At 48.4% G+C, this 24898-nt stretch overlaps 1 protein-coding gene across 1 annotated transcript; it reads right to left on the bottom strand.

Moving 5' to 3' along the window:
• Window positions 1-125: 125 nt before the first annotated feature.
• On the bottom strand, window positions 126-11372 carry LOC115296405 (tripartite motif-containing protein 26-like). The gene is made up of 4 exons (XM_029944870.1): window positions 11250-11372; window positions 737-1204; window positions 536-631; window positions 126-203 (listed from the first exon to the last, which is right to left on the bottom strand). The coding sequence occupies exons 2-4, from the start codon at window positions 1172-1174 to the stop codon at window positions 126-128; spliced, it is 612 nt and encodes a 203-aa protein (XP_029800730.1). The 5' UTR covers window positions 1175-1204; window positions 11250-11372.
• Between the last annotated feature and the right edge of the window lie 13526 nt (window positions 11373-24898).

Below are 24898 nucleotides of genomic sequence, written 5' to 3'. Positions count from 1 at the left end.
GACTCAGCACACAGTGTCCTTGGAGCCACTCAGGCCTTTCCTGGCTTCCCTCCCTCCTCCCCGAACCCTCAGGCTCCCCTCCTCTCTTGGAATCTGGTCTCCCACCCCTCTCTGACTGGAAGGACTCAGGCAGGACCTCCTTGGTTCCCTGCACTCTGGCCATCCCTGGCACAACAGCGGCAGCCGCCAGACAGGGCCCACAGCTACGGTGAGTCACACGGGAGAAGGAGCCTGAGCTACCACAGGCCACTCTGGCAGCAGATGAGGATGCCTGCCCAACACCACCCTCCAGGCAGGGTCTCCCCTGCTCAGTCTCCCCTGTGCAGCCTCCTAGCAAGGTTTCTCCTGCTCGGCCTTCACTGCCCAGCCTCCTAACAGACCCTCCCCTGCTCAGCCTCCTCTCAGAACTTCCCCTGCTCAGCCTCCCAGTAGGGCCTCCTCGATTAGCCTCCACTTCAGCCTCCCCTGCCCAGCCTCCCAGCTCCCCTTCCGCACAGCCCGCTGCCTCAGGCTGTGTGTCGACAGCCTTACTCACCAGCGCAGTGAGGATGTCGGCCTCTCCCTTGGCCTGCAAGCCCTGAATCTTGTCTCTGTCTCTCCTGAGGGTGCTCAGGTGGTTCAGGATCTTCTCCTGTGGGGAGACAGGCGGTGGGGACAGTGGGTGCTCTGGACAGGGGAGGGTGGTGGGGGCGGGCGGTGTGGGGCACTCGAGGGAGGAGGGGTGCAGAGGGCTCACCCTGTGGGGCTGGGCAGCCTTCTCCACGAGGACGGCCGAGTGGGGCCGGTGCTCCCGAGACTCGCGGCACATGACGCACAGAAGTTTGCCGTCGTCCTGGCAGTAATAGTGCAGCTTCTCGCGGTGCCGCTCGCACAGCCTGCCATCCGTCTGCTCCCGGGCCACGTCTCCTGGCTGTCGGTCCTTGTCCACTTGCAGCCGCTCGATGTTCTCCACCAGGCTGGCCAGCTGCCACACGGGCCGGATGTTCTCCTTCCTGAAGGGCTTTTTGCAGAGCGGACAGACGGGCCGGCCACCTGGGGCTGGGCGCACATCGCTGGTGCAGACGCGGCAGAACACGTGGCCACAGTCGATGGTCACTGGGTCCCGCAGGTAGTCCAGGCAGATGGAGCATGTCACCTCCTCCTCCAGGCTGCGCAGTGGGGCCGACGTGGCCATGGCGTCCTCGGGTCACAGGGACTTCTTCGCCTTGGGGAACAGACATGGTGTCAAGAACAGTCCGGCAGAGTGGCAGTTCACACAGCCCTGCCAGCCCAGAGTCGGTCAGCAGACACTTACCCGCACCCATAGGATGCGAGCAGGAGGACCTCGCCCACCCTCCAGGACAGCTCCTCATCATGCATATGAGTTAAGGGAGGCCCAGAGAGGGCACTCTGGCAGTCCGGGGAGCACAGCACCAGTAGCCCAATCTGTGTTGCTGGGGCAGCGCTCTGTCCTAAGACCCTCTCCTTCCCTTTGTGTTGGGGAAGGGCTCTGATGTACAGAATGCGACAGAATAAGACGCGTGTTAATGACGTGGTGGAAGTGTGTCATAACACACACAGACCTGCGGTGTCTACTGTGTGCACGGTGCTCCTTCAGCTGTACACCTGCTGCACTACCATTCCTGGCCACGCTCACACAGGAGACTGATATGGGAGGAGTCCTCAGGCAGCTGGAGAGGATGCTGGTCCTGTCTACCCATGAGGCCTGGCCCACCTCCTGTCTGGGGGAGGAGCCTCAGCATAGCTGATGAACAACGGCCTCCTGCCCCTGATTGTGGGTGACACCTGAGATCCTTCTCAAGTAATCTGAGCCTCGGTTTATTCATCCATAAAATGGGGACAGTGATACTTATCTAAAGGTTTCTACATGGGCAGAGTCAAAGGATTACTGAGGGCATAGGACACACAGAGGGGAGTAGAGGACAGAAGTCAGAACCCTTGCTTCCCAAACTTGGTGACATTTCAAAGCACAAACAGAACAGGAGAGGAAGTGAGGAAGTGCCAGTCACAGTGACTCATGATCTAGTTACAGTCCCTGAGGGGCAGGGACCGGGAAAGCCTGGGGAAGACGGCCAGCCCACAGGGCACACACGTCACTGCGAGGCTGGAACGAGGCACCTGCAGGCACAGGCAAGTCACCGCTACTGACCGTGTGCAGGGAGAGCGCGTCACAGTCTGCTGACCCAGGAGGCCCTGCCCTGCGCTGATGAGCTGGGAGGAGCTGGAGACGAACCCCAGAGAAACGACACGGGACTAAGGTCTTGTCCCCCCAGGATGCGATGTGACCATTACAAGAGCGCCTCATAGGCTGCGAGTACGTGCAGACATTAAGGGACTCCCTACTGCTGACGACAAACAGCAGCATGGATTCAGGGCCTGTGGCCTAGAGGGATGTCACGGGTGTGAGACAACACACACACACAGAGCTCATGAAAGAACAGAGGGCTGTGTCTCCGGTGTCAGCAATGTTGCACAGACCCTGGGAACTGCTGGTCCCACACCAAGAGGAAGCTGGCCGGTGCTGTGCTCTGCCACGTGGCACCACTACTGTTACCATTGTTGTGGACTGCATGTGCTGTCCTTGGGGCTGGGACCTATGGCTGCAGCTTGCGTGGGAACAGTGGGCCCCGGGGAGCTTGGCGATAGCCTCTGACCATGGAGGCACCCAGGCGCCACGCCGACACTGCATGAAAATGCCACCCATGTACCAGATGCATGGAGCTGTCCCGGGGAACAGAAGACCACCACGTTTCAACCTGCAGTATCAGTGAATGCTACGAGCAAGAAAGGTATTAGGGAACATATAAGTCCCACAGTGCTGAAGGCCCACCCCACGGACGACCTCCCAATGTGGCCTGATGACCACTCGAAGCAGTGGCCAAAACCAGTATTGCTCACAGAGGTACAGACTGGCACTGGCTTCCCGATACGGCACCATATGGGTCATTCAACATCCCCTCTGAAGGAATCCTGCCAAAAATGTTTGACCTGAAAGGATCTGACAAAACCCGTAGCCCTAGCTTCCAAAGTACAGAAAAGACAAGGGACAAAAAATGATGTAAACCACAGTATAAGGAAACAATCAGATAAATTCAGAGTATAGGACCTTCCACAGGACAGTTGGCCCAGCCTTTAAATAAGTCAATGTCATGAAAAAAATTGTTCTTGACTTAGAAAGATGGAAGAGAAAAAGCAGGTGAATGCAAATACCTTGATTGGATCCTGTTTGTTTAAAAAATTTTTTTAAACATTTATTTATTTTTGATAGATAGTGTGAGTAGGGGAGGGGCAGAAAGAAGGGAAGGGGCAGAGAGAGAGGGACACGGAATTGAAGCAGGCTCCAGGCTCCAAGCTGTCAGCAGAGACTGACACGGGGCTCTAACCTACAGACCCTGAGATCATGACCCAAGCTGCAGTCAGATGCTTAACAGACGAGCCAGCCAGGCACCCCTGTTTTATATTTTTTAAAGCTATAAAAATAGTTTCAGGACAACTAGAGGAAGTCTAACAAAACACGCTTGTAGGGGCACCTGGGTGGCTCAGCTGGTTAATTGACCGACTCTTGACTTCGGCTCAGGGCATGACCTCACGGTCCGTGGGTTTGAGCTCCAGGTCAGGCTCTGTGCTGACAGCGTGGAGCCTGCTTGGGATTCTCTCTCGCCTTCTCTCTGTCCCTTCCCCATTTGTGCCCCCGCCCTCAAAATAAATAAACATTTAAAAAAGCCTGGATACTGGATCATATGAAAAAATCATTATTAATTTCTAACGGTGTTTACTGAGGTGATGAATGGGAACATCCACGTTTAGGCGATGCATCCTGCAGTATTTAGGGCTGTGGACTCTCACTTTTAAATGGTTCAACTAAACAACATACGAGGTTAGAATCACTTCCTGAGGAGGGGGCTCTGGTTTTCTATCACTTTCATTTATTTATTTATTTATTATTAAAAAAAATTATTTTTGTCTTTATTTTGAGAGACAGAGTGTGAGCGGGGGAGGGGAGGAGAGAGAGACACACACACAGAATATGTCCTTTAAAAGTGATAGAGGGGCGCCTGGGTGGCTCAGTCGGTTAAGCGTCCGACTTCGGCTCAGGTCATGATCGCACGGTTCGTGGGTTCCAGCCCCGCATCAGGCTCTGTGCTGACAGCTCAGAGCCTGGAGCCTGCTTCCGATTCTGTGTCTCCTTCTCTCTCTGCCCCTCCTGGCTCATGCTCTATCTCTCTCTATCTCTCAAAAAAACAAATAAATGTATAAAAAATTTTTTAAAAGGACAGCATACAAGGGTCTGCAATGACCAAGGCTGTTGCCCCCTTGTAGATGATCAGTGTGTGCACAGGCAGGTGGGTCCAGACAGACAGAAGGTGACACTGATCATGTGAACCACCTGTTTGTGAGCCTGGACAAGGAGGTTGAAGCCCAGTATGTCTTCATGTGCCATTCCACCACCCCGTCATACAGATCCCATCCCAGGCACACAGCTCACGTTGCTGGTTGCACACATGACTGGATGTGTAAACTGGTCAGTCCAACAATCCAGGGTCACATCTGGAGTTCCAGAGCTAGGTGACCAGCTGCTCAGGACACTCTTCTGGGGAAACTGAGGCTCAGTGAGGCCAAGCAGCGTGCCCAGAGGCACAGGGCTGGGCAGCACAGGTGGTTCCTCCACATCCCTGGCAAACAGCAGGAGCTCAGGGGAGGCCATCCACGAGAAGCGCTTTGTGAGCTGCCAGTGCATGCACTGCCCAAAGGCACGGCGGCTCAGCCTCAGAGGGGGCTCCAGTGTAGGAGCCTCGGCAGGCCCAGCGAGACTCTGCCCCTTGTCTCACGCAATGCCTCCATAACATTGCATGTCACAGGCTTCCATAGTACGGGGTGGCCATCGTCCTGCTCTGCACGCCTGGCTCTGGGGCAGAAGGAACCATGGAGAGAGGTGGAAGCCCTTCCAGGTCACACCACCCTCCCAGTCCCAGCCACCCTCAGTGAGAATTCTGACACCTGAGGTCATTTCGTGGCCTCCCTCGTACCAGCAGCCATGCACTGCTGCTCCAGGGTGTCAGGCACACTCCTCACTCTGCCCCTGCCCTGGCCCAACAACCCCTTGTTTCTTCATGGAAACCATCTTCTGCCCCAGCAGGTCTTAACGTCCCCTCCAGTCATCTGTGGTTCAGCTGCCCCACACCGTCCTCCCTGCCTCCCACTGCCTTGGGCTCTTGGATGCCACGGAAAGGGACCTGGAAGGCACCGAGTCCCAGCTGTGGGCTTCACAGCCCAGAGCAGCCAGTGGCCTCCAGGCTGCTTGCCAAGCCCATAGATGGGTGTCAACAGGAGCCCCTTCTTGCTAGTGATCACAAAGCACTTAGCTGATGGCTCCATTCCCCGTGGGAATCCCATTTAAGGGCTCCTGGGACTCCAGGCTAAGCCCCATTTATTTATGTGAAATAAGCAAATTCTCCTAAAAGTAAATGCCTATAATGCCGTAAAATCCTGGACATGACAGAGTAGGGCAAAATCCAAGTGATCTGGATCTGGCTGCAGATGAGTGGCCGCATCTTAGCTGACGATGGATCCCTCAGGTCCTGCAGCCCTGGCTGTGGCTGGTGGCCAGGCCACAGCGTCAGGGGATGGGGGTTGTGTGGCCAGTGTACTCCTAAGGTCACGTGTGGGCTGTTGTCCCTACAGGGCCAGTGTCCGCAGTACTCTGACGGACAGTAGGGCTGGGCTGAGATGAGCTGTGAGCAGTGGAAGACCCAGGGATCAGTGGGGCCATGGCAGCCATGGAGGTGGGTGGGACAGGCTTTAACATGCCACTGTGGGTTCTGGGTAGCAGGCTGTCACACTTCCCCCATGTCCCAGACACCTGCTTTGTGCCAGGCACCGAGGATACAGCACAGGACAAATGTGGCAAAGCTCCAGCCCTTCCAGAGCTCAGAGCAAGTGATGCAACTGCGTGACCCTTTGGAAGCTGAGGTTGGAGCTGATGCACAGCCATCCAGGGTTTCCCAACACCTCCTCCCTCCGCAGCCTGTGCTCTGGCCTCAAAAACGGCCTCCCGTCCCTCACGCACATTCCACCGCATGTTCAAATTCAGGTGCGCCCACATGACCAGTCTGGTTAGCACCCCTTGGTGGCTTCCTGGTGCTCCAGGGATCAAGTCAAAACCCCTTTCAATACTTCCTGAGGCTGGGGAACCTAAGCCCAGCCTTTGTCTGCAGTCTCATTTCCTACCACTCCCCACCCAAACCTGACCCCACAGCCAACCGCAAACCCTCTCCACCTCCCCAAAAATGCTATGCTTCCTCCTCCTTGAGCCTTTGAAAATGCAACTCTCTCTGCACTGAACACTATTCCTTTCCTGCTTTGCTGGAAGCCACCTCCTCTGGCAAATATTTCCTGACCAGACTGAGACCACATGCTCTTTCCCTTACAAAGCCTGAGAGCGTCCCACACTGTGCCCTGCACTTCTCTGCAGAGCTGAGTCCTGGCTAATTAGCCTCATTACATCAGGACGGAGACTGTGTCTGCCTTATGCCCAGAATTCAGCCCAGTGCCTGGCACACGGGGAATAATAAACACTGGCTGGGAGGTGAAAAAGCCCAGACAGAGCAGCTGATGTGTACAGATGCTTCCTACGCGCCTGAGCAAGGGCAAGCAATCTCAGCCACCTGTCCTTTCTCTCCAACCAGATGGTGAGGCAGAAGAGGGAGAGGTGACTTCTCCGTACTCTGCACAGCACGAGCAGCAGGCAGCGCATCACCTTACCTGTCACGGTGCCCGGACTGGGCTGCAGGGGTGCAGACACTGCGAGAGGAGGGAAAGCTGTGTCTGGGGAGATGGGTGCCGGGGAGATGGGTGCCATGGCATACATGACACCAGTGACAGTCATTCCCCCTCTTTTCTTAGAGTCGGTACATGTTCTTGCAGGGGTAGGTATCAACATCATGTTTGTAAGGTGCATCCATGTGATTGTGAGCTGATTTCATTCATTTTCACTGCTTTTTTATTTTACTCTGATATACAGGCATACCTTGGAGATTTGGGGGTTCAGTCATAGACGCCCACAACAAAGTGAAGATCACAATAAAGCAAGTCAAAGTAATCATTTTGTTCTGCAGTACATACAAAAGTTGTGTTTATACTACACTGTCTATGAAGCATGTAGTCACGTTATGTCTAAAAAACAATGCAGGTTCCTTAATTAAAAGTACTGTATTAGTAAGAAATGCTAACCATAGTCTGAGCTTTCAAGGAATTGTCCTCAGTGATCACAGGTCACCATAGCAACTACAATAATAATGTAAAAGTCTGCAATAGTGTGAGAACTACCAAAATGTGACACCAACATATAAAGCAAGAAAAGGCTGGTGGAAAATGGTACCAAAAGCCCTGCTTGACGTGGGTTTCCCACAAACTTTCAATTTGTAAGAATGCAGTAACTGCAAAGAACACAGGTGTGTGTGCAGTCCGCTTCTGATGGCGACCAGACTGTTTCCTGCTTGGGACACAGTTTTGTGAACATTTCTGCACATGTGTCCTGGTACACAAGCAAGCCAACACATCCTTAAGCAGATCAGGCCACACTGTCTCCACAATGACTGCACCAGCGGACGTGGCCACCAGTAGACTACGGGCATCCATGCTGCGCCACAGCCCTGTCAACACCTGTACTACCAGCTTCTAAACTGTTGCCTGTCTGCAGGAAGGGAAACAGGAAGTGTGTGCATGTATGTGTGTGATGCTGAAAGAAAGACGAAGGAAGCAAGATGGAATGAAAGGGAAGCAGCATGAGAGAGGCCTGGCACCAGGCTGAGGAATCCCACAGCACCAGATGACAGCAGATGACAGCACTGTGCTCCCTGGTCCCAGCAGTAAGTGCTGTAAGGGCTTGGCCTTTGGGCGAGCCGTCCACCCAGCTTCCACTCTTCCTTCCTTTGCTAACTTTTCCCAGTTCCCTTCTGAGGATCATGTACTTAAGGCCCAGCTCTCCCTGAGCTCAAGGGTGTAGCGAGAGTGTGCATGTGATGCCTCCTTGGCCATGGTGCCTGCTTCAGAGGTGAGAACATGACTCAAGTACTGATAGTCACAAGGAGACCTAGTTGAGATGGGGAAAAGATTCTGTGTTTTCTCAAGAACCTGCAAGAGGTGAGGTCATATGGTTTGGAGCTACACGGGCAATTTTGCTAAGCCTGTGAGAGATGAAATACAAGAAACTGGATCCTGATAACATCTTGTAAAACCTTGTATCAAGCTGTCCCTGAAGCTAGACTGACCCTTGAATTCTGCCATCACATAAGCCAATAAATGCCCTTTATGCCCAGCCAGTTTGAACCTGTGTGTCATTTAAAAAAAACAAAAAACAAAAGAATCCTGACTGATACAGCACAGGAAGTTGTTGAAGGTTACTAAGCTGAAATACATAAAAGCATTTGTGCAAAAAAAGAAAAAAAATCAGCCTATTTATCTAGAGAAGGGTAGACACCGAGTGGCAGTTCCCTCTCTGGCCCCGCAGGTGGAATACAACCTGTCAGGACAGCCGGGTCTCTAGCTGCCCTGGGCCATCAGGGCCCCTTCCCATGGCCCCTGGACACCGTGTGCGAGGAGACACCACCAGTACCTTCTTCCATTCCTGGCTATCGTTCTATCCAAAGCCGACAGAGAAGACTCTTGGGTTAGCACGCAGACCTGGATTTTCACCCAGCTGCAATTACTCAGCTGTGCAGCTTGGGGCTACGTGCTTGACCTCTGCACAGCTCAGTATCACCAGGAAGACATGGGGGGCGGGGTGGACATCCAGGCGGCTTACAGGGGAAACTGAAACAGACGTCTGGTGAGCATATTTAATGTGCCACACAAAGTCACGGCTGTTAACAAGAGCAAGCACAGCAGAATAAACAGAAATGAAAGCTGGAGGCCAGGCATCCCCTGTGCTGGTTTTCCACAACTTGGCTATTAGGCAGGAAAGAGCCAGTTTACAGGTTAGTGAGATGGAGACATTCTGACCATTCGTTTCCCAGATGATGGAGGGATCTGAGCAAGTGGTGAGTGACTTACAACTTTCTATCAAATTTAAGATGCGTGTGTCACCACATTCAGTCTCTCAAGTGCGATCAGCAGCACATCCTGACTCAGCTGGCAGGATGTGTGTTCTGTGTGGAACATACCTAAACTGCCAGCATCATTGATTTGGTGGAACGTAGCCGATCTCCTACAAAGGGCCACCCGGGCCATCCTAACAGCTCTCGACCTGGGGCTCTCCCGCACTGCACGGCAAGCAAAGCCTCCTGCAAGCCGGCCCGGCTGTCCCAAGTCAGGAACACAGCTCTGTCCTCAGGGCCCCTGCTCCCAACCCCTCATTCTTGTACCGGCTCTTGTCTCTGCTCCAGCTCATCCCTGAGGGCTTGACACAGGCCAGCCCCTCATGAGACACTCTCTGTGCTCAGAGCTGAACAGCTCTGCCCAAGGACCACTCCTCACTGACCCACTCAGCTCCAGCACCCAGCACAAGGAAGGAGGTCTGTCAACTGTAGTGAAACGTTGTTTTGCGGCTCCGGAGCACCACCGTCTTCATGCTCCCCCCACAGTTGCCCAACCCCCTCTCCCCCTCAGATGAGATGTTCCGACCACAAACACTTCCCAGATCACCCTGCCTCTCTCCACACACACCGTCTTGGGGAGAAGGTCAACCCTTCATGTCTACCGATCTGGCAGGTTGTACTTCCTCCTGGACGCCACTTAAATTAAGCCTTTATTTTCCAAAACCATTAACTTCCATTCTCCATCTTTTCTGTTCTAATCCTGGGGCCTAAGTCTGAAGTCACCCCAAGAAACCTCAATTTGGACCATGGTCTTCATTCTGCAGTTCGCAGGGTTTTCTGGGGTGGTCAGCCCCTGTCTGAGACCAGTCTCTCACTCCCTTGCAGGGAAGTGACATCTAAGAAGTCATCCACTGCTCACAGGCCTCAGTTTCCTTACCTCTTAATGAGGAGAATAATAATGTCTTGTCAAGTTTACTGCACTGTGTGAAGTTCAAGTGAAGCCACATAAAGTGCTTTCAACAGCAAGAAGCTCTATGAACACATGCTAGAAAGGACTCAAGAGCCAATGTGACAGGGCCCCCAAAAGCCAAAGCTGCAAGAAGTTGAGCAACAAAATAAAGCAGTATTGGATTATAACCCAAAATATAAAATAAATATCCACAAGGTCCATGCTGATACTGATACATGACTGAATAAGCTAATAAGTAAGGGATGTAAGAGCCTAGCCTCCCCTGCAGAATTCCAAGTAATATATGTAGATACTTGTCCTCAGGCAGGAGGAGCACACCCCGCTTCTTAGACCTGGGCTACACACAGTCGCTCACTTCCAGAGTTCAGTACGAAACGTGGGTAAAGTAGAGTGACTTTACAGTTGAGGGACCTGGCCAACACTATCTCAGAGTATCACAATCAACAGCAAGCCATACACTGTGTTGACACTAAGAACAACCTGCCCCTGTGGTCCTTCTCCCAGTCACCTGCAGCCTACCCTTAGCAGAAACACATCACACGGATTCCAGTGGAGGGCCACCCAGAACACAGGCCATCAGCACTCCTCAAAACTGTCAACATCATCAAAAACAAGTCAAGTCTGAGAAACTGCCGTACCAAGAGGGCTTGGGGAGCCACGCTGACCAAATGTCACCTGGTGACTTGGATGGGATCATGACACAGAACAAGTGCTTAGGTGAAAACTCAGTCACTCGAGTAACTATGGACTCTGGCCAATAAGGTTTCAATATTGGTTCAATTGTAACAAATGTACCACAATAATGTAAGATGTTAATAGAAGAGGAAAAGGGTTAGGGCCTGTGGGAAGTCACAACCAGGGGCGCACAGGGGAGCACACGGGGAGCTTGCGGTGACACACCTGGGGCTCACACGCGGAGCGTTAGGTGTCACAACCGGGGCGTACCGGGAATCTGGAAGTGCCTGCCCCCCACTTGCTACTCCAAGATGAACTGACACAGCCTGTTCTCTGAGACCAACAGAGCATGAAGTCAACCGGGCAACACGAACCGGCTGAGGTCTGAGTGAACGTGCACCTCCAAGCCCGGCACCGAACCTGGTTCATTCCGACCAAACCCTCCCCCGCCCGGTGGACGAGCAGACGGAAGCAGTCTCGTCTCGATGCGGGCCCCGGGCCACCTGCCGGCGCTAAGAGGGGCCGGGAGGGCGGTGGCCCCGCACCCAGGCGCCCCTCCCCCAACTCACCTAACCGCCGATTTCCGCGCAGCGAGCCCCAGGCCAGGGGCACTGCTTTCCCGCGGCAGACGGTTCCGGGTCGCAGTCTCCGCGCGTCCCCGCCGTGCGGTCTCCTGGATCCGCCGGGCGCGGCTCCGAGATTTCTCGGATCCGCGCCCGGATTGGTCGCTGCCAAACTCCGCCTCCCAATGGGAGCTCGCGGCTCAGCTACGTCACTGATCACTGGGCAAATCCGCGGGCCTCTGCAGGGGGCGGGGCAGCGGGGGGGGGGGCTCATCAGTGGGGGCGGGGGGAAAGCCTGCGTCCCGACGTAGCCGAGGTGCGCGGGGCGCGCTTCCGGCGGCGGAGCGGCGGGACCCGGGCCCGAGCTTTGGCCGGCGGGTTTGAAGGCGTCGGTAGCTGGAACCCCTGCCTCCCAGTACCCTGGGTCGGCGTCGGAGGGAGCTCTGCGGCCGGGTGCCGCGCACCAGGCGCTCCGCCTCAACTAGGCCTTCCAGCCCCCAACGTGGCCTAAATTCTCGTTCCGAACCCGGAAGGCCCTTCGCAAGCACAGACTTAATGGGGGTTGTTTACAAAAATTAACTTCCATTTTCGAAGCGCCTGCGACAAGTGAGGGATAATACATAAAATACCCTTGAACAGGGCGGCCTTACTGTCCCCATTGGACAGAAGGGAACACCGAGCTTCCCAGAGCTCGGGTGCCCGGCCCCGCTCAGGGCATCTGTTTCCTCCTCGGGGCTGGATAAGGGATATTCGGGTCCTCGAATCCCCGGTGGGGAGGGTCGCCTGAGGCTCTGGCTCGTCCCAGCCGCTGGGCCCCGCTCCGGTACCCCAGGCAGCGCCCTCGGCTCTGGGCCAGACGCCAACATGCCTCTGCCCCTAAGGGCGCCAGCAGGTCCAGGTAGGGGTAAGAGGGTGGCTTGCGGAGTCCTAAACCCTAGCACTTGCCCTCCCCCGCCCCTTTCGTGGTGGGCTGTTCCGACCTACGAGCCCTTGTTTCTACACCTCCGGGTGCGTGCGGGGGACCTGCCCACGCACCCCAGTCGAAAGGTCCCTGAGTAGGGGGTTGGTGTCGGGCAATATCTATAAGAAAGAAGACAGACAACGTGAATGGTGGTAAAGCCACACTTTACTAAGAAAGCCAGTGTCTTATATACTGTAGGTGATTACAGTTTTTCTTTAATGATTACATAGTTTATGGTCCTTGAAAAAGTAAAAACATGTTCTGGAAAGTATCATTTTTTTTATCACAGAAGAGAAAACAGCCGTGAGAACAGAAGTAAAAAAACAGGAATGAGGGAGTCTGTCTCTCAAAGAATTTTCTTTTCTTCAAGGCCCTTTAGCAGTTATATCTGGGCAAGACGCTTATTATCCAAAAAGTTAATTTTAGACAGAGGATTGTGTTTGTCCCCAACAGCAGGCAATGAGCTGGGAAAAAATAATGTAAGGGAAAGCTGGTGTCACTCTGACCCAAGTTGATTCAAAACTTAAAAGTATATGCCTTTTTGCTTTTGCAAAGCAATGAGAAAATCATAGACAGGTTAAACAGAAGCCACATGTGCAGCTCAGGGGCCAAATGTTGCTTCACAGTCTTTCGACTTGTTCTGCAACTTCCCAAATAGTTCTCCTGCACCCGGGAGGCATAGCCATCAACTAGATTCTCCTGTGCCCCGGAAGCAGTGCCATCAATGGTCTCTCTGCGGGAGGTTTATTGGCTTACTGGGCCCCAACAGGTGCGCCCCCCCCCCACCCCCTGCCCATGCTAGACAGTCTTTTCCTTTCTGCAACAGTGCCACTCGAAGCCCTCTCTGCGGCGGAGGGGTGTGGACCTCACCGTCTGGACAGGACACGGGCCGGCCTGGGCTCTTGGTGTGGTCTCAGCACAGCCTGGACCCTCCTGCCATCTGCTCTGGTAGTGGGTGTTGTGGAAGAAAGCATTCGTTAAATGCTCCTTAAGTGGTTCCGTGCTACTGATGTGTTCTCTCCCTGTCCCTAGGAGACCCTTGCCCTGCTCAGAGGCCATTCCATAGCCAGAGAGTTCCCCTGCTCCTGCTTCAAGTTGTCTGACACCTTCCCTGCCCACTTAGAGATGCAGGAAGGCCCTGCTTGTGTCTCTGAGCTACTCCTGTTTCCTCTGCACTTCAACCCCTCTGGCCTCAAACACTCTGTCCCTGCCCCTCACACAGATACCCGCTTCTTGTTAGCGGCTCAGCTGGCATCTTAGGCCTTCCTCCTGTAAATCAGTTCCCACCACGCATCATTCTGTGTCGCTGTTTTCATGCACGTCTCAGCATTGGAAAGCATATTACTCACCTGTCAGTGTCCTTCCCCGCCCCCCCCCCGCCCCCACTCATGCATCCCATGAGAGTGGACATATAACCTGTCTCCTGGGCATGTGCCTGTCACTCAGCAAATGTATGCTGAATGAATGATCTCTATTCGGGCGTTTCTGGAAGCTTTCTGAAGCTGTGTTGCCTTGCTTGGCTGTAGTATTGGTCACCCATTCCCCTTTCCCAGCACACAACACCTCGGGTCTGAGTTACAGCAGTGGAAATGCTGACTCCAGGCCTGGCATTGTGGTGAGAGGTGGCTTTGTAGCAGCATAGGGTGGTACTAGCTCTCTGGCTGCTGTGTGTTCAGATCCACTGGCCTCCAGTGTTTCTCAGAACAGAGCCAAAATTCCTTCCTCCAGCTCTCCAGTCTGGTGCTCACAGCAGATGGAGTCCAGTGCAGTAAATTGAGGCTGATTAGGTGTCTGACTTTGGAGTCAAGTCTCTGCTTGGCTCTACCTGGGTTTGAATACTACTCTCGGCCACTTTTGGTGTGACTTTGCAGAATTGCTCAAACTCTTATGTGCCATAGGCTCTTTCTCTGCAAAATAGAGATGGTAATTATACCCACTTCACAGAGCTGCTGTGAGGATTAAATATGGTAATACATATAAAGCTTCTGAAACAGTGAGTATTAACTAGGCCAAAGGGTGTGGTATAACTACTTCCATTTGAAATGAGAATTTTTTTTTTTTAAAGTAGGCTTTATGCCCAGCACAGAGCTCAGATGCAGGGCTTGAACTCAAGACCCCTGAGATCATGACCTGAGCTGAAATCAAGAGTTGGAAGTTTAACTGAAAGATTCACCACCCAGGCACCCCAGAAATGAGAATCTTAAGATCTAGTAAGTATGTTACTGGAGCGGCCCAGGTTTAAACTCAGGAAGAACTAGGGGGTCCCCTCTTAAACTGACTTTGCACAGTATACATATATTGAGTTAAAATGTGGCATCCAGAAATCTCAAGGCTTTAAGAATATTAGAGTGCTTGTGCAGAAGCCTCCAAACAAAAGTTCTTGAAAATATGAGGTTCCCATTGGTAAAGATGTTAAACATTTGTCTTAATCTTTCACACAAAGGACGCCTTTGCATCAGGGCCAGAATAAATGACTATCTCAAAGCAAAAGCTTTAAAAGTTAGCTCTTCTAACCAATAGGGATTTCATTTGCTTACATCACCAAAATGCCACCATCTCACCAAGTGAAAGTATTCACCTAATTATTAACATTCCCATAGTAGCATTTAGCACCCAGACCACATTCAAACTTCCTGATGTTCTCAAAGATGTCTTTTTACAGTTGAGTTGTCTGAATCCAGATGCAAAGAAGGGCCACACTGTCAAGGGGAAAAAAAAATCCCAAACTTGGAAATGGGCAAAATGATAACTGCATGCTTTCTGAGCAACACTGGAGCATTTTCCAACGGGCCCACAAAGGAACAATCTAATGTTCTAGGACAGCCCTATTGGACTCACTATGTCAGAGTATTTGGAGGACTCTCTACAGGCAGATGTCAGCTTATGGAAAGTGGCATAGATGCAAGTGATTTGGTCAGAAGCAATGCCAATGAATATTGTTCAGTAGAGGTACAAAACACATGTGCTCAGTGCCCAGGTGTGCTCTGGATTTTGAAATGTCTTTGAAATAGTTTTTTTGTTTTGTTTTGTTTTTTGTTTTTACTGGTCCCAGTCTTAACATAACTTTGATACATTCTTGGTTTATATTTGTATAGGACCATTATTTTAACTTTTTGAAAATTATTCTTTGACAATACATGGTATTTCGTTATTGTATCCTTTAATGCTCTTTTTATCTATAATAATCCTTTAGTTTCACACTATTAATTTGTTGGAGAAACCAGTTTATTTATTCTGTAAAATGTTCTACATTCTGGATTGTCTGACTTCCTCATAGTGTCCATTAACTCGTTCCCTTGTCCCCTGTATTTCTTATAACTGGTAGTAAAATCTGGAGACTCTATCAGATTTCGGTTCCATTTTTTGAGGCAAGGATATTTCATAAGTGGAGCTGTGTATCTATCCATTCACTACATGCAGAGGTACATGACCTCGTGATGGTAAGTTTGATGGAAAGTATTATCAACCTGATCCCTCACTGTGCTGGTTATGGACTGATTGATTGCTTCTCAGCTTCAGAAATGGACCAGAGCCCTTGAAATATTTTTCCTTTGCCATCAGGCACTGATCTTTGTCAGTAGAGGGGACTAAAGAGTGTTTTCAGGAATAAAATGATTTTTGCTTCCTAGTTTTGGTGTGCCCCATGCCAGGCTCCTGCAGCTGGCACCTGGCTTTCCCAGCACCAGCTCCCAAAGCACCTGAAACTTCCCTAACATGCAGCCTCTGCGATGCATTATGGTCAGCAATGCACAGCCACCAGCAGCTTCTTGGCACCCCGCTTGGGAGGCTTTATGTTGGAGTGCTCCTGGTATGAACAGCTTTCTCTTGCACCCAAGATGGTGGATTTCCAGGAAGTTCCAGCAACTTTTTCTGCAGCAGAACCTCTGTGACTGTCATGCCATCCTGGGAGACACAGCCACAAACAAGGCTGGATCCCATCCCCTCTGTTTTCTGAGATTCTGCGTCCATAAATATGCCATCTTCTGTTCCAGCATTTCCTACCTTTTCACTAACTTGTTCTTGTGATCATGAACACATAATACCTCCCATTAAGAAAAATTTTCTTTGATAGCTAAGTTTCTCAAGGAGTTTTCCTCAGCCAGCCCTTCTCCCATATCTGTTTCTTATAACTTGAAAATCTTGTCTGTCCTTACTCTCTGCATTTCCTTTCCTCTCGGTCTCCTAAAAACTGAAATATACCATGTGTTCAAGAGTATATATAATACATATATATATGTTTTAAAACATTAATGGTAAGGTAATAAAGTAGACTCTGGCATTCTTCTCTCATTTAAGAAATCAGACGTTCCCAGTACCTTTCACTGCATGTCCCTAAGCAGTATATCACTTGCTATCTCCTCCAGACATGGGCTCAATCTGCACTTGAGTGATAATCATTCCTTGGTTTTTCTTTATGCTTTTATATATGTCCCTAAATAGTACCTTGTCTGGTTTTGCCTTTTTTGAGCTGTATGTACCTTGAATCGTACTGCCTGTGTTCTTCTGTGACTTGTCTTTGTTTTTGAGATTCACCATCTTGATGCATTTAGGTTTGATGCCTTCATTTTCATTGCTGTGTAGTATTTCTTATATGAACAATCTGGATTCTTTCCTTCTTCATTCTACTGGTCCTGGAATTTGGTCTTTCCCCATATTTTTGCCATGATGGACAACACTGCTGTAAACATTCTCACACATGTATCCTGGCACATGGACATGTGTGCATCAGTTTTGGACCTCCCCCCCCCCCAATTCATGTATTTGCACAATGGAATCCTACTCAATGAAAAACTAATCTCAGTGCAGTTCTCTGTGTACTTTTGGTAAGATTTTCAAGTACATTCCTAAGTGAAAGCAGCAAGATGAGGAACAGTGTATAATAGGCTACCTTTGTGTTAAAGAAGAGGATGGAACAAAGACTCTATTGATAGTTTCGTAAACTAGAAGATACACAAGAAACTAAAAAATGTTTCTATGTGTCTGAGGATGAGAAGTGAGCTGCACCGATGGTGGACAGGATCAGGGGCAGGATGCTTTCCTGTCCCTGCTGAGCCAATGCGTGTTTCTTACAGCAAATGGATAAGTAGGAAAGTGTGCCAGCCTAGCATGGAAGCCGCTGCACCACATTCAATGGTCCCAGCGCGTGGATGCTTTGTGCCGAGCCGCAGCAAAGTGCCAAACAACTGACCAGAGCTGCTGTGGAAGAACAGAGCGATGCGCGATGCTGTTCACCCCTCCTCTGTCCTTCTCACTTTGGACACATTCCATGTTAAAAAAAATTTTTTTAATGTTTATTTAGTTTTGAGAGAGAGAGAGAGAGACAAAGCAAGCAAGCAGAAGAGAAACAGAGAGAGAGGAGACACAGAATCAAAGCAGTTTCTGGGCTGTTAGCACAGAACCCGACATGGGGCTTGAACCCACAAACTGACATCATGACCTGCGCCAAAGTCAGATACTTAACCAACTGAACCACCAGGCACCTCAACACACCCTCTATTTTGAAGTGCTTATTAAGTCATCCCCCTAATCTTCACGCACCTTTTCTGGGAATGAGAGTATTAAGATGCTGCTGCAGTCCCTTCCTGCACTAGAGAAGCAGCAACTCTCTGTGTGCTGGCCCTCAAAAGTGCAGCAGGAAGATCTCACTAGGGCTCCCCACAGGAGCTTTCCCAGCTGTCTTCCACAGGAAGTGTGCCCAGGAGGCTTGTGCACTGCTAGATATGACCACTGTGGGGCAGACTGCACATCTGGTCCAAGGTTGTATTTGGAGCTCTCTAAGCTGCTGCTTAAGGAAAGAAGGTAGCAGGACAGCAAAATAAACCCAGATGTCTTATTTAAGCCAAACAGAAACAAGCACAAGATGGTGAGCCAGAGCCACCCGTCACTGGCAAAACATCAACTGCTTATCCTGGAGCTTTTTTTTTTTTTTTTTTAAAGTAGGTCTAATTCCTGGGACAGAGCCTGATGCAGACCCCTGTGTGGAGCCCGGTACAGACCCAGGTGCTGAGCCAGGGACAGAGCCCAGGGTAGAGCCCCTTGCAGAGCCCAGCTCGGAGCCCAGCTCGTCACTCTGAGACGATACCTGAGCTAAGATCAAGTCACTTAACCCCCTGAACCACTCAGGTGCCCCAGTCCTGGAACAGAAGTGGTGATGTCGCTCTGCCTTGTCTTCATGAACACCAGCTTCCATGTTTCCTCACACTCTCCAGATCTCTTTATTTTTGCTTTTTATATTAGTAAAGCCCTTTATTTCATGTTATAATCTTTATTAGGAGTTTAACAAGTCTTTCCCAAACCGTGCTGGTATTTTTTATTCAATTGTTATCATTCTGTTGGTATTACTGTCACAGAGATGTGTAGATTTTGAGTTGGCTGCCAAAACACTATTTTCCACCATAAACCCTATTAATCTTGTGGACGTTTTTCAGCTGGTGAATTTCTTTCTCCCAGGAATATATACATAACATTAGGGCAGAAATATCTGTGAAACTTTTTAGTGTTTGATCATAGAATCATGTGACTGCCTTGCTATTAAAATTCTTTAAGGCAAATTTTAATAAAATCTCCTAAAGGAGACAGGGAGCTCACTGGCACGCTTGTTTTACAGCTGCTTGAGTGCCTCCAAAGTTTTTTGTCAACAGGGTCTTGTTCAAATGTTGCTTGCTGGGAATTTGGTACAAATTCATGGGATGTTTTGCCCCTAGTATCCAAAGAGGTTAATCAGTTTAATCAGGAGGGTGGGGCACTTTTTCTTTGAGTTGGAGACCATAAGATGAACTGTCTTTCCTGTCTACGTTGAGCAATGTCTCTTTGGGCTCTATCTGCGTGGTTCCCAAGAAAGACATAGGGCCCAGTATGTTATCTTCCTCAAGGACTACCCAGCCTTAAACAGGTATCCATTGTGATCTGAGTAGGTTCTTCACAGGGGCTACTTCAGGATCATACCAGTAGCTCACATTGTGCTGAGGTTTATTTAACCCATTCTTGGCATATTACAGAATACTTTGAAACCCCTGTGGAAGTAGAGCAAGAGGGCATTGCAGACGTGTAACTAAAGGAGCATTAACCCTGTTCAGTAGTCTGTAGAAAAGTAGGTGTTAGCAACACCCAAGCCTGCATCCCAAGTGCCAGAAAGGCACTACCCACAGCAGTGATATGAGGATATGCAGGAATAAAGTTGTCCTCAGCTTATGTGAGCTTCACAGTCTGCTTTCTCCTGGCCAGACATGGTGGGGGCTGGATTGTATAGTATCTCATCCACTCTAATTGAATCCACCTTTGGGTTCATGAATCAGTTTCTTTAAGTTTTTCTTTAAATTAGAGTTAGCATATCATATACTGCTGGTTTCAAGAGTAGAGCCCAGAGATTCATCACTTACATATAACACCCAGTGCTTGTCCAACAAATGCCCTCCTCAATGTCCATTACTCATCTAGCCCATCCCCCTCCCACCTCCCTCCATCATCCCTCAGTTTGTTCTCCATCTTTACATGCTAAGCGAAATAAGTCAGGCAGAGAAGGATAGATACCATATGTTTGCACTCATAGGTCTAACAGGAGAGACCTGGCAGGGGACCATGGGGAGAGGAAGGGGGAAAGAGAGTGGGGAAGAGTGAGGGACACAGATCAAGGGAGACTACTGAATACTGAAGACGAACCATGGACTGAAAGGGGAGGGGGAGGGAGGGAGGGGGTGATGGTCATGGTGGGGGGCACTTGTGGGGAGAAGCACTGGGTGTTATATGGAAACCAATTTGACAATAAACTATTCTAAAAAAAAAAAAGAAACTCTTATGGTTTTTTCCCTCTCCATTTCCCCTCCTTCCCCTATGTTCATCAATTTTGATTTCTAAATTCCACATGAGTAAAATGATATTTGTCTTTCTCTGCCTGATTATTTCACATAGCATAACACACTCTAGCTCCATCCATGTTGCTGCAAATGGCAAGACTTCATTCTTTTTGATTGCCAAGTATATACAATTCCATTGTGTGTATATATATGTGTGTGTGTATACATATATACAGTTATAGATATACCACATCTTCTTCAGTCGATTCATCAGTCAATGGACATTGGGCTCTTTCTATAATTTGGCTATTGTCAATAGTGCGGCTATAAACATTGGAGTGCCTATGCACCTTTGAATCAGGATATTTGTATCTCTTGGCTAGATACCTAGTAGTGCAATTGCGGTGTTGCAGGGTAGTTCTATTTTTAATTTTCTGACGAAACTCCATATTGTTTTCCAAAATGGCTACACCAGTTTGCATTCCCACCAGCAGTGCAAAAGAGATCCTCTTTCTTTGCATCTTCACGAACATCTGTTGTTTTCTGCGTTGTTAATGTTAGCCTTTCTGACAGGTGTGAGGTGGTATCTCATTGTGGTTTTGATTTGTATTACCATGATGATGGGTGATGTTGAGCATCGGTTCATGTGTCTGTTTGCCATCTGAATATCTTCTTTGGAAAAGTGTCTGTTAATGACTTTTGACAATTTCTTAACTAGATTATTTGTTTTTTGGGTATTGAGTTTGATAAGTTCTTATAGATTTTGGCTACAAACCCTTTATCTGATATGTCATTTGCAAATGTCTTCTCCCATTCTGTCAGTTGCCTTTTAGTTTTGCTGATTGTTTCCTTTACTGTGCAGAAATATTTTACCTTGATGGGGTCCCAATAGTTCATTCTTGCTTTTGTTTCCCTTGCTTCTGGATACATGTCTAGTTAGAATTGCTGAGGTGGAGGTCAAAGATTTTTGTCTGCTTTGTCTTCTAGGATTTTGATGGCTTTCTATCTTATATTGAGGTCTTTCATCCAGTTTGAGTTTATTTTTGTTTGTGGTGTAGGAAAGTTGTCAGGTTCATTGTTCTGTCCTCAAGAAAGCCTTCCAGAAAGAATATTCGCCCCGTGTGGCAGATGGTCAACCCAGTGGATAACATCTGGAGGATGAAGGTAGATGAGGAGAGACAGCCCAGAGAGGACAGACCACTTGAGCAAAAAGTCGAGAAGCTTTGTGGGTTGCATTTGGAGAAGCTCCATTATTACTGCAAGGATGATCAAGAAATACTGTGTGTCATGTACTGACCAAGAAATACTGTGTGTTGGGAGTCCATGGAGCCCAGGCACCATGCTGCGGTTCTCCTGGAGAAGGCTGCACAGCCTTACTGGGTAAGAATTCTGCTGGACCCTAGCTTCATTCTCATCGCCAAAAAAGTTCTGTTATGGTGCCTTTGGGAAAATGTCCTGAGAGAGAGGGACACAAATCATGAGAGACTATTGAATACTGAGAATGAACTGAGGGTCGAAGAGGGAGGTGAGAGGGAAAAGGGGTAATGGTAATGGAGGGGGGCACTTATGGGGAGAAGCACTGGGTGTTACATGGAAACCAATTTGACAATAAACTATTATAGAAAAAAAGTATTATACTGGGCACCTGGGTGGTTGATTTTGGCTCAGGTCATGATCTCCCCTTGGTGAGTTTGAGCCCCATATCGGGCTCTCCACTGAGAGCGTAGGGTTTGCTTGTGATTCTTTCTCTCTGCCCCCCCACCCCCCACTACTCATGCTCAAACTCTCTTTCTCTCAATATAAATTAATGAATTAAAAAAATAAAAATAAAAACATTATATTGAAATGTGATTGACATGTGAAAAGCTACAGATATAAGGAGTGCCTGGCTGGCTCAGTTGGTTGAGTGGCCGACTTCAGCTCAGGTCATGATCTCACAGTTCACAAGTTCGAGTTTTACATCCCATGTCAGGCTCTGCGTTGACAGCTCAGAGTCTGGAGCCTGCTTCAGATTCTCTATTTCCCTCTCTCTCTGCCCCTCACTCACTCATGCTCTGTCTCTGTCTCAAAAATAAATTAGAAAGACATTAAAAATGAAAAGAAAAGAAAAGCTGTATGTATTTAATGTACACATCTTAGTGAGTTTGGAGATAAGCATACACACGTGAAGCCACCACTATCATCAAGACCATAGACGTATCCCTGACCTCCCCAAGTTTCCTCCTACCCTCTTTATTATTGTTGTTATTTGTGTGCATAACAAGAACACTTAACATAAGATCTATAAGATTTATCCTTTGGGTGCCCTGGTGGCTCAGTTGGTTAAGTGTCTGACTTCAGCTCAGGTCATGATCTTATGGTTCATGGGCTCTGTGCTGACAGCTCAGAGCCTAGAGCCTGCTTCGGATTCTGTGTCTCCCTCTCTCTATGCCCCTCCCCCACTTGTGCTCTGTCTCTGTCTCTGTCTCTCTGTCTCTGTCTCTGTCTCTCTCTCTCTCTCTCTCGTCTCTCTCTCTCTGTCTCAAAAATAAATAAAAATTTTTAAAAATCTATCCTCTTATCAGGTTTCAAGTATACAATACATTATTGTTAGCTGTAGGTATTATGACCTAGAGAGTGTCTCCAATCTGTCTCCTATAGCTGAAACTTGTACCCTTGGACCACTGCCTCCCATTCCCTCCCCTCCAGCACTGGCACCCACCTTTCTACTTTCTGCTTCTATGAGTTTGATAAGATTATATAGTATTTGTGTTTTGGTGTCTGGCTTCTTTCACTTAGCATAGTGTCCTCCAGGAGTTCCTTCTTTAAAGCTGAGTAATATTCCATTGTTTGTATGCACCATATTTTCTTTATCCAGTCATCCACTAATGGACAGTTAGGTTGTTTTCATATCTTTGGATAATATTGTAATGGACACAGGAGTGCAGATACCTTTTTGAGATTCTGATTTTCTTTTTCCTGCACATGTGTGCATGAGAGCAAGCGGGTGAGGGACAGAGGGAAAGAGAGAGAGATCCCAAGCAGACTTTACTCTCAGTGTGAAGCCCAACATGGGGCTCCATCTTATAACCCTGGGATCATGGCCTGAGCTGAAATCAAGAGTCAGATGCTTAACTGAACAATCCAGGTGCCCTGAGACCCTGATTTCAATCCCTTTGGATACATATTTAGATGTAAGATTACTGAATCATGTGGTAGTTCTATTTTTTAACTTTTTAAGGAACATCGACAGTGTTTTCTGTAATAGCCGCACCAGCTAACAGTTCTACCCAGAGTGCAACACATCTCCCTTTTATTCACATCTTCATCAATACTTAATTTTTTTAAAACTTTCTTTGCACCTTTATTTTAATCTTTTTTTTTTTTGGTACACATTTAAAGTATGGGCATCCTATAAGTTTCTGAAAAGCCTCATAGGAAGAAACCAACTAAGTTTGAGGACAAAGCAGTAACTCAGTTTGTAGGCGGGATGATCTCAGGCAGGTTGTAAGTTCTTCATGGGCTTCTGCAGTCTTGATTCTGGGGTGAGGGTATAAAAAGGATGCTAACATCTTCCTGGATTATTCTAGAGGTTACGTTGCATATTGGTATGTAAAAACTTGCTGCTCAATGGTCAGACTCTAGGTACTGAGTACTGTATTTTTATTAATGGTAGCCATCCTAACAGGTATGAGGTGAAAGTACAAAGTCTTTAGCATGGAAAGTTCTTGGTAAGGTGTTACCCTTTGAATTTTGATAATAAAGTTCATTGGTTTCCATATCTGTTTATAATAGTAAGTCTGCCCTGTTGGCTTGTTTTGTTTTGGGAGGCATTTGGATCAGGTCTCAGCTAACAGAATAGTATCTCGCACTCTTGATAGCGTTTCTTGTATGCAGCTTCAAACTGTGTGTACTCTAGCATGTAGCTGCATAAATTTCTTTCAGAATGTAATCTGAGGGAAAATATTATTTCCTTTGAGGTGCTAGTATGTTTCCTCCTGTCTGCTAAGGAAGAATTATGTAATCATTTCTCTTTTCTCCTTGGCTGACAGAAATCTTAAAACCAATTTAGTTATCCTCTCAGTAATTTGGAGTTATTGTATATGCTTTCCTTCACTTTTTGTTTCAATTTTCTGTATCATTTCTAGGTTATTAATTCATTTTTTAATTTTTAAAACTTTAAAAATGTTTATTTTATATTTGGAAAGACAGAGGGAGAGAGACAGCGTGTGAGCAAGGGAGGGGCAGAGAGAGAAACAGATGCAGAATCTGAAGCAGGCTCCAGGCTATGAGCTGTCAGCACAGAGCCCAATAGGGGGACTGAACTCATGGACTGTGAGATCATGACTAGAGCCAAAGTCAGGTGCTTAACTGACTGAGCCATTCAAGTACCAGTGTTAGTAATTAGTTTAAACATAATTGTCTATATTTTGATGGAAACATACTATAAGTTTAAACAAGAAGTATACCATAAGTTGTAGCATTAATGAAAACGAATTATTGTTTTATCTCAATTCTAAGAAACTTCTCTAAGCTAGCGGCAGTGAGGTTTCTTGTTTGTGAGTAGAGCAGAAAGCATTCTGCATCCACATGACGATTATTATGCTACTAAAGGTGCAACATGTCTGACTTCACTCGGGAATCACTTTGTGTCTGAGGGCATTTTCATCTTCACGTTGAGATTATCTGTGTTAATTTTATAGGATAAAATTTTAAATCATCTGAAGACTCTGAAGGGAGACAGAGATAGGTTCCAGAATTTTCAGTTGACAGGAGAAGACGAGATTCAAGCCTGAGGGAGAGAGAAGTCTCTTGCATGAGGGGGGCGGTGTAGGGGATATAGATGAATGGGGAGGGTTAGAGTTAGGATTAGGGTTAGGGTTAGGATTAGGGTTAGAGTTAGGATTAGGGTTAGGGTTAGG

This window comes from Suricata suricatta, chromosome 7 (assembly GCF_006229205.1).
Source record: "Suricata suricatta isolate VVHF042 chromosome 7, meerkat_22Aug2017_6uvM2_HiC, whole genome shotgun sequence".
NCBI lineage: Eukaryota > Metazoa > Chordata > Mammalia > Carnivora > Herpestidae > Suricata > Suricata suricatta.
The sequence above is the reverse complement of the archived record's forward strand: the minus strand, read 5'-3'. Positions and strand labels throughout refer to the sequence as shown.

Bases quoted from the DNA above. Each gene is read 5' to 3' on its own strand.
- LOC115296405 (XM_029944870.1), bottom strand. From the start codon at position 1,174: ATGGCCACGTCGGCCCCACTGCGCAGCCTGGAGGAGGAGGTGACATGC. The intron at 632-736 runs GTGAGCCCTCTG...GTCTCCCCACAG, and splicing joins AGGCTGCCCAGCCCCACAGG to GAGAAGATCCTGAACCACCT. The intron at 204-535 runs GTGAGTAAGGCT...GACTCACCGTAG, and splicing joins CCGACATCCTCACTGCGCTG to CTGTGGGCCCTGTCTGGCGG.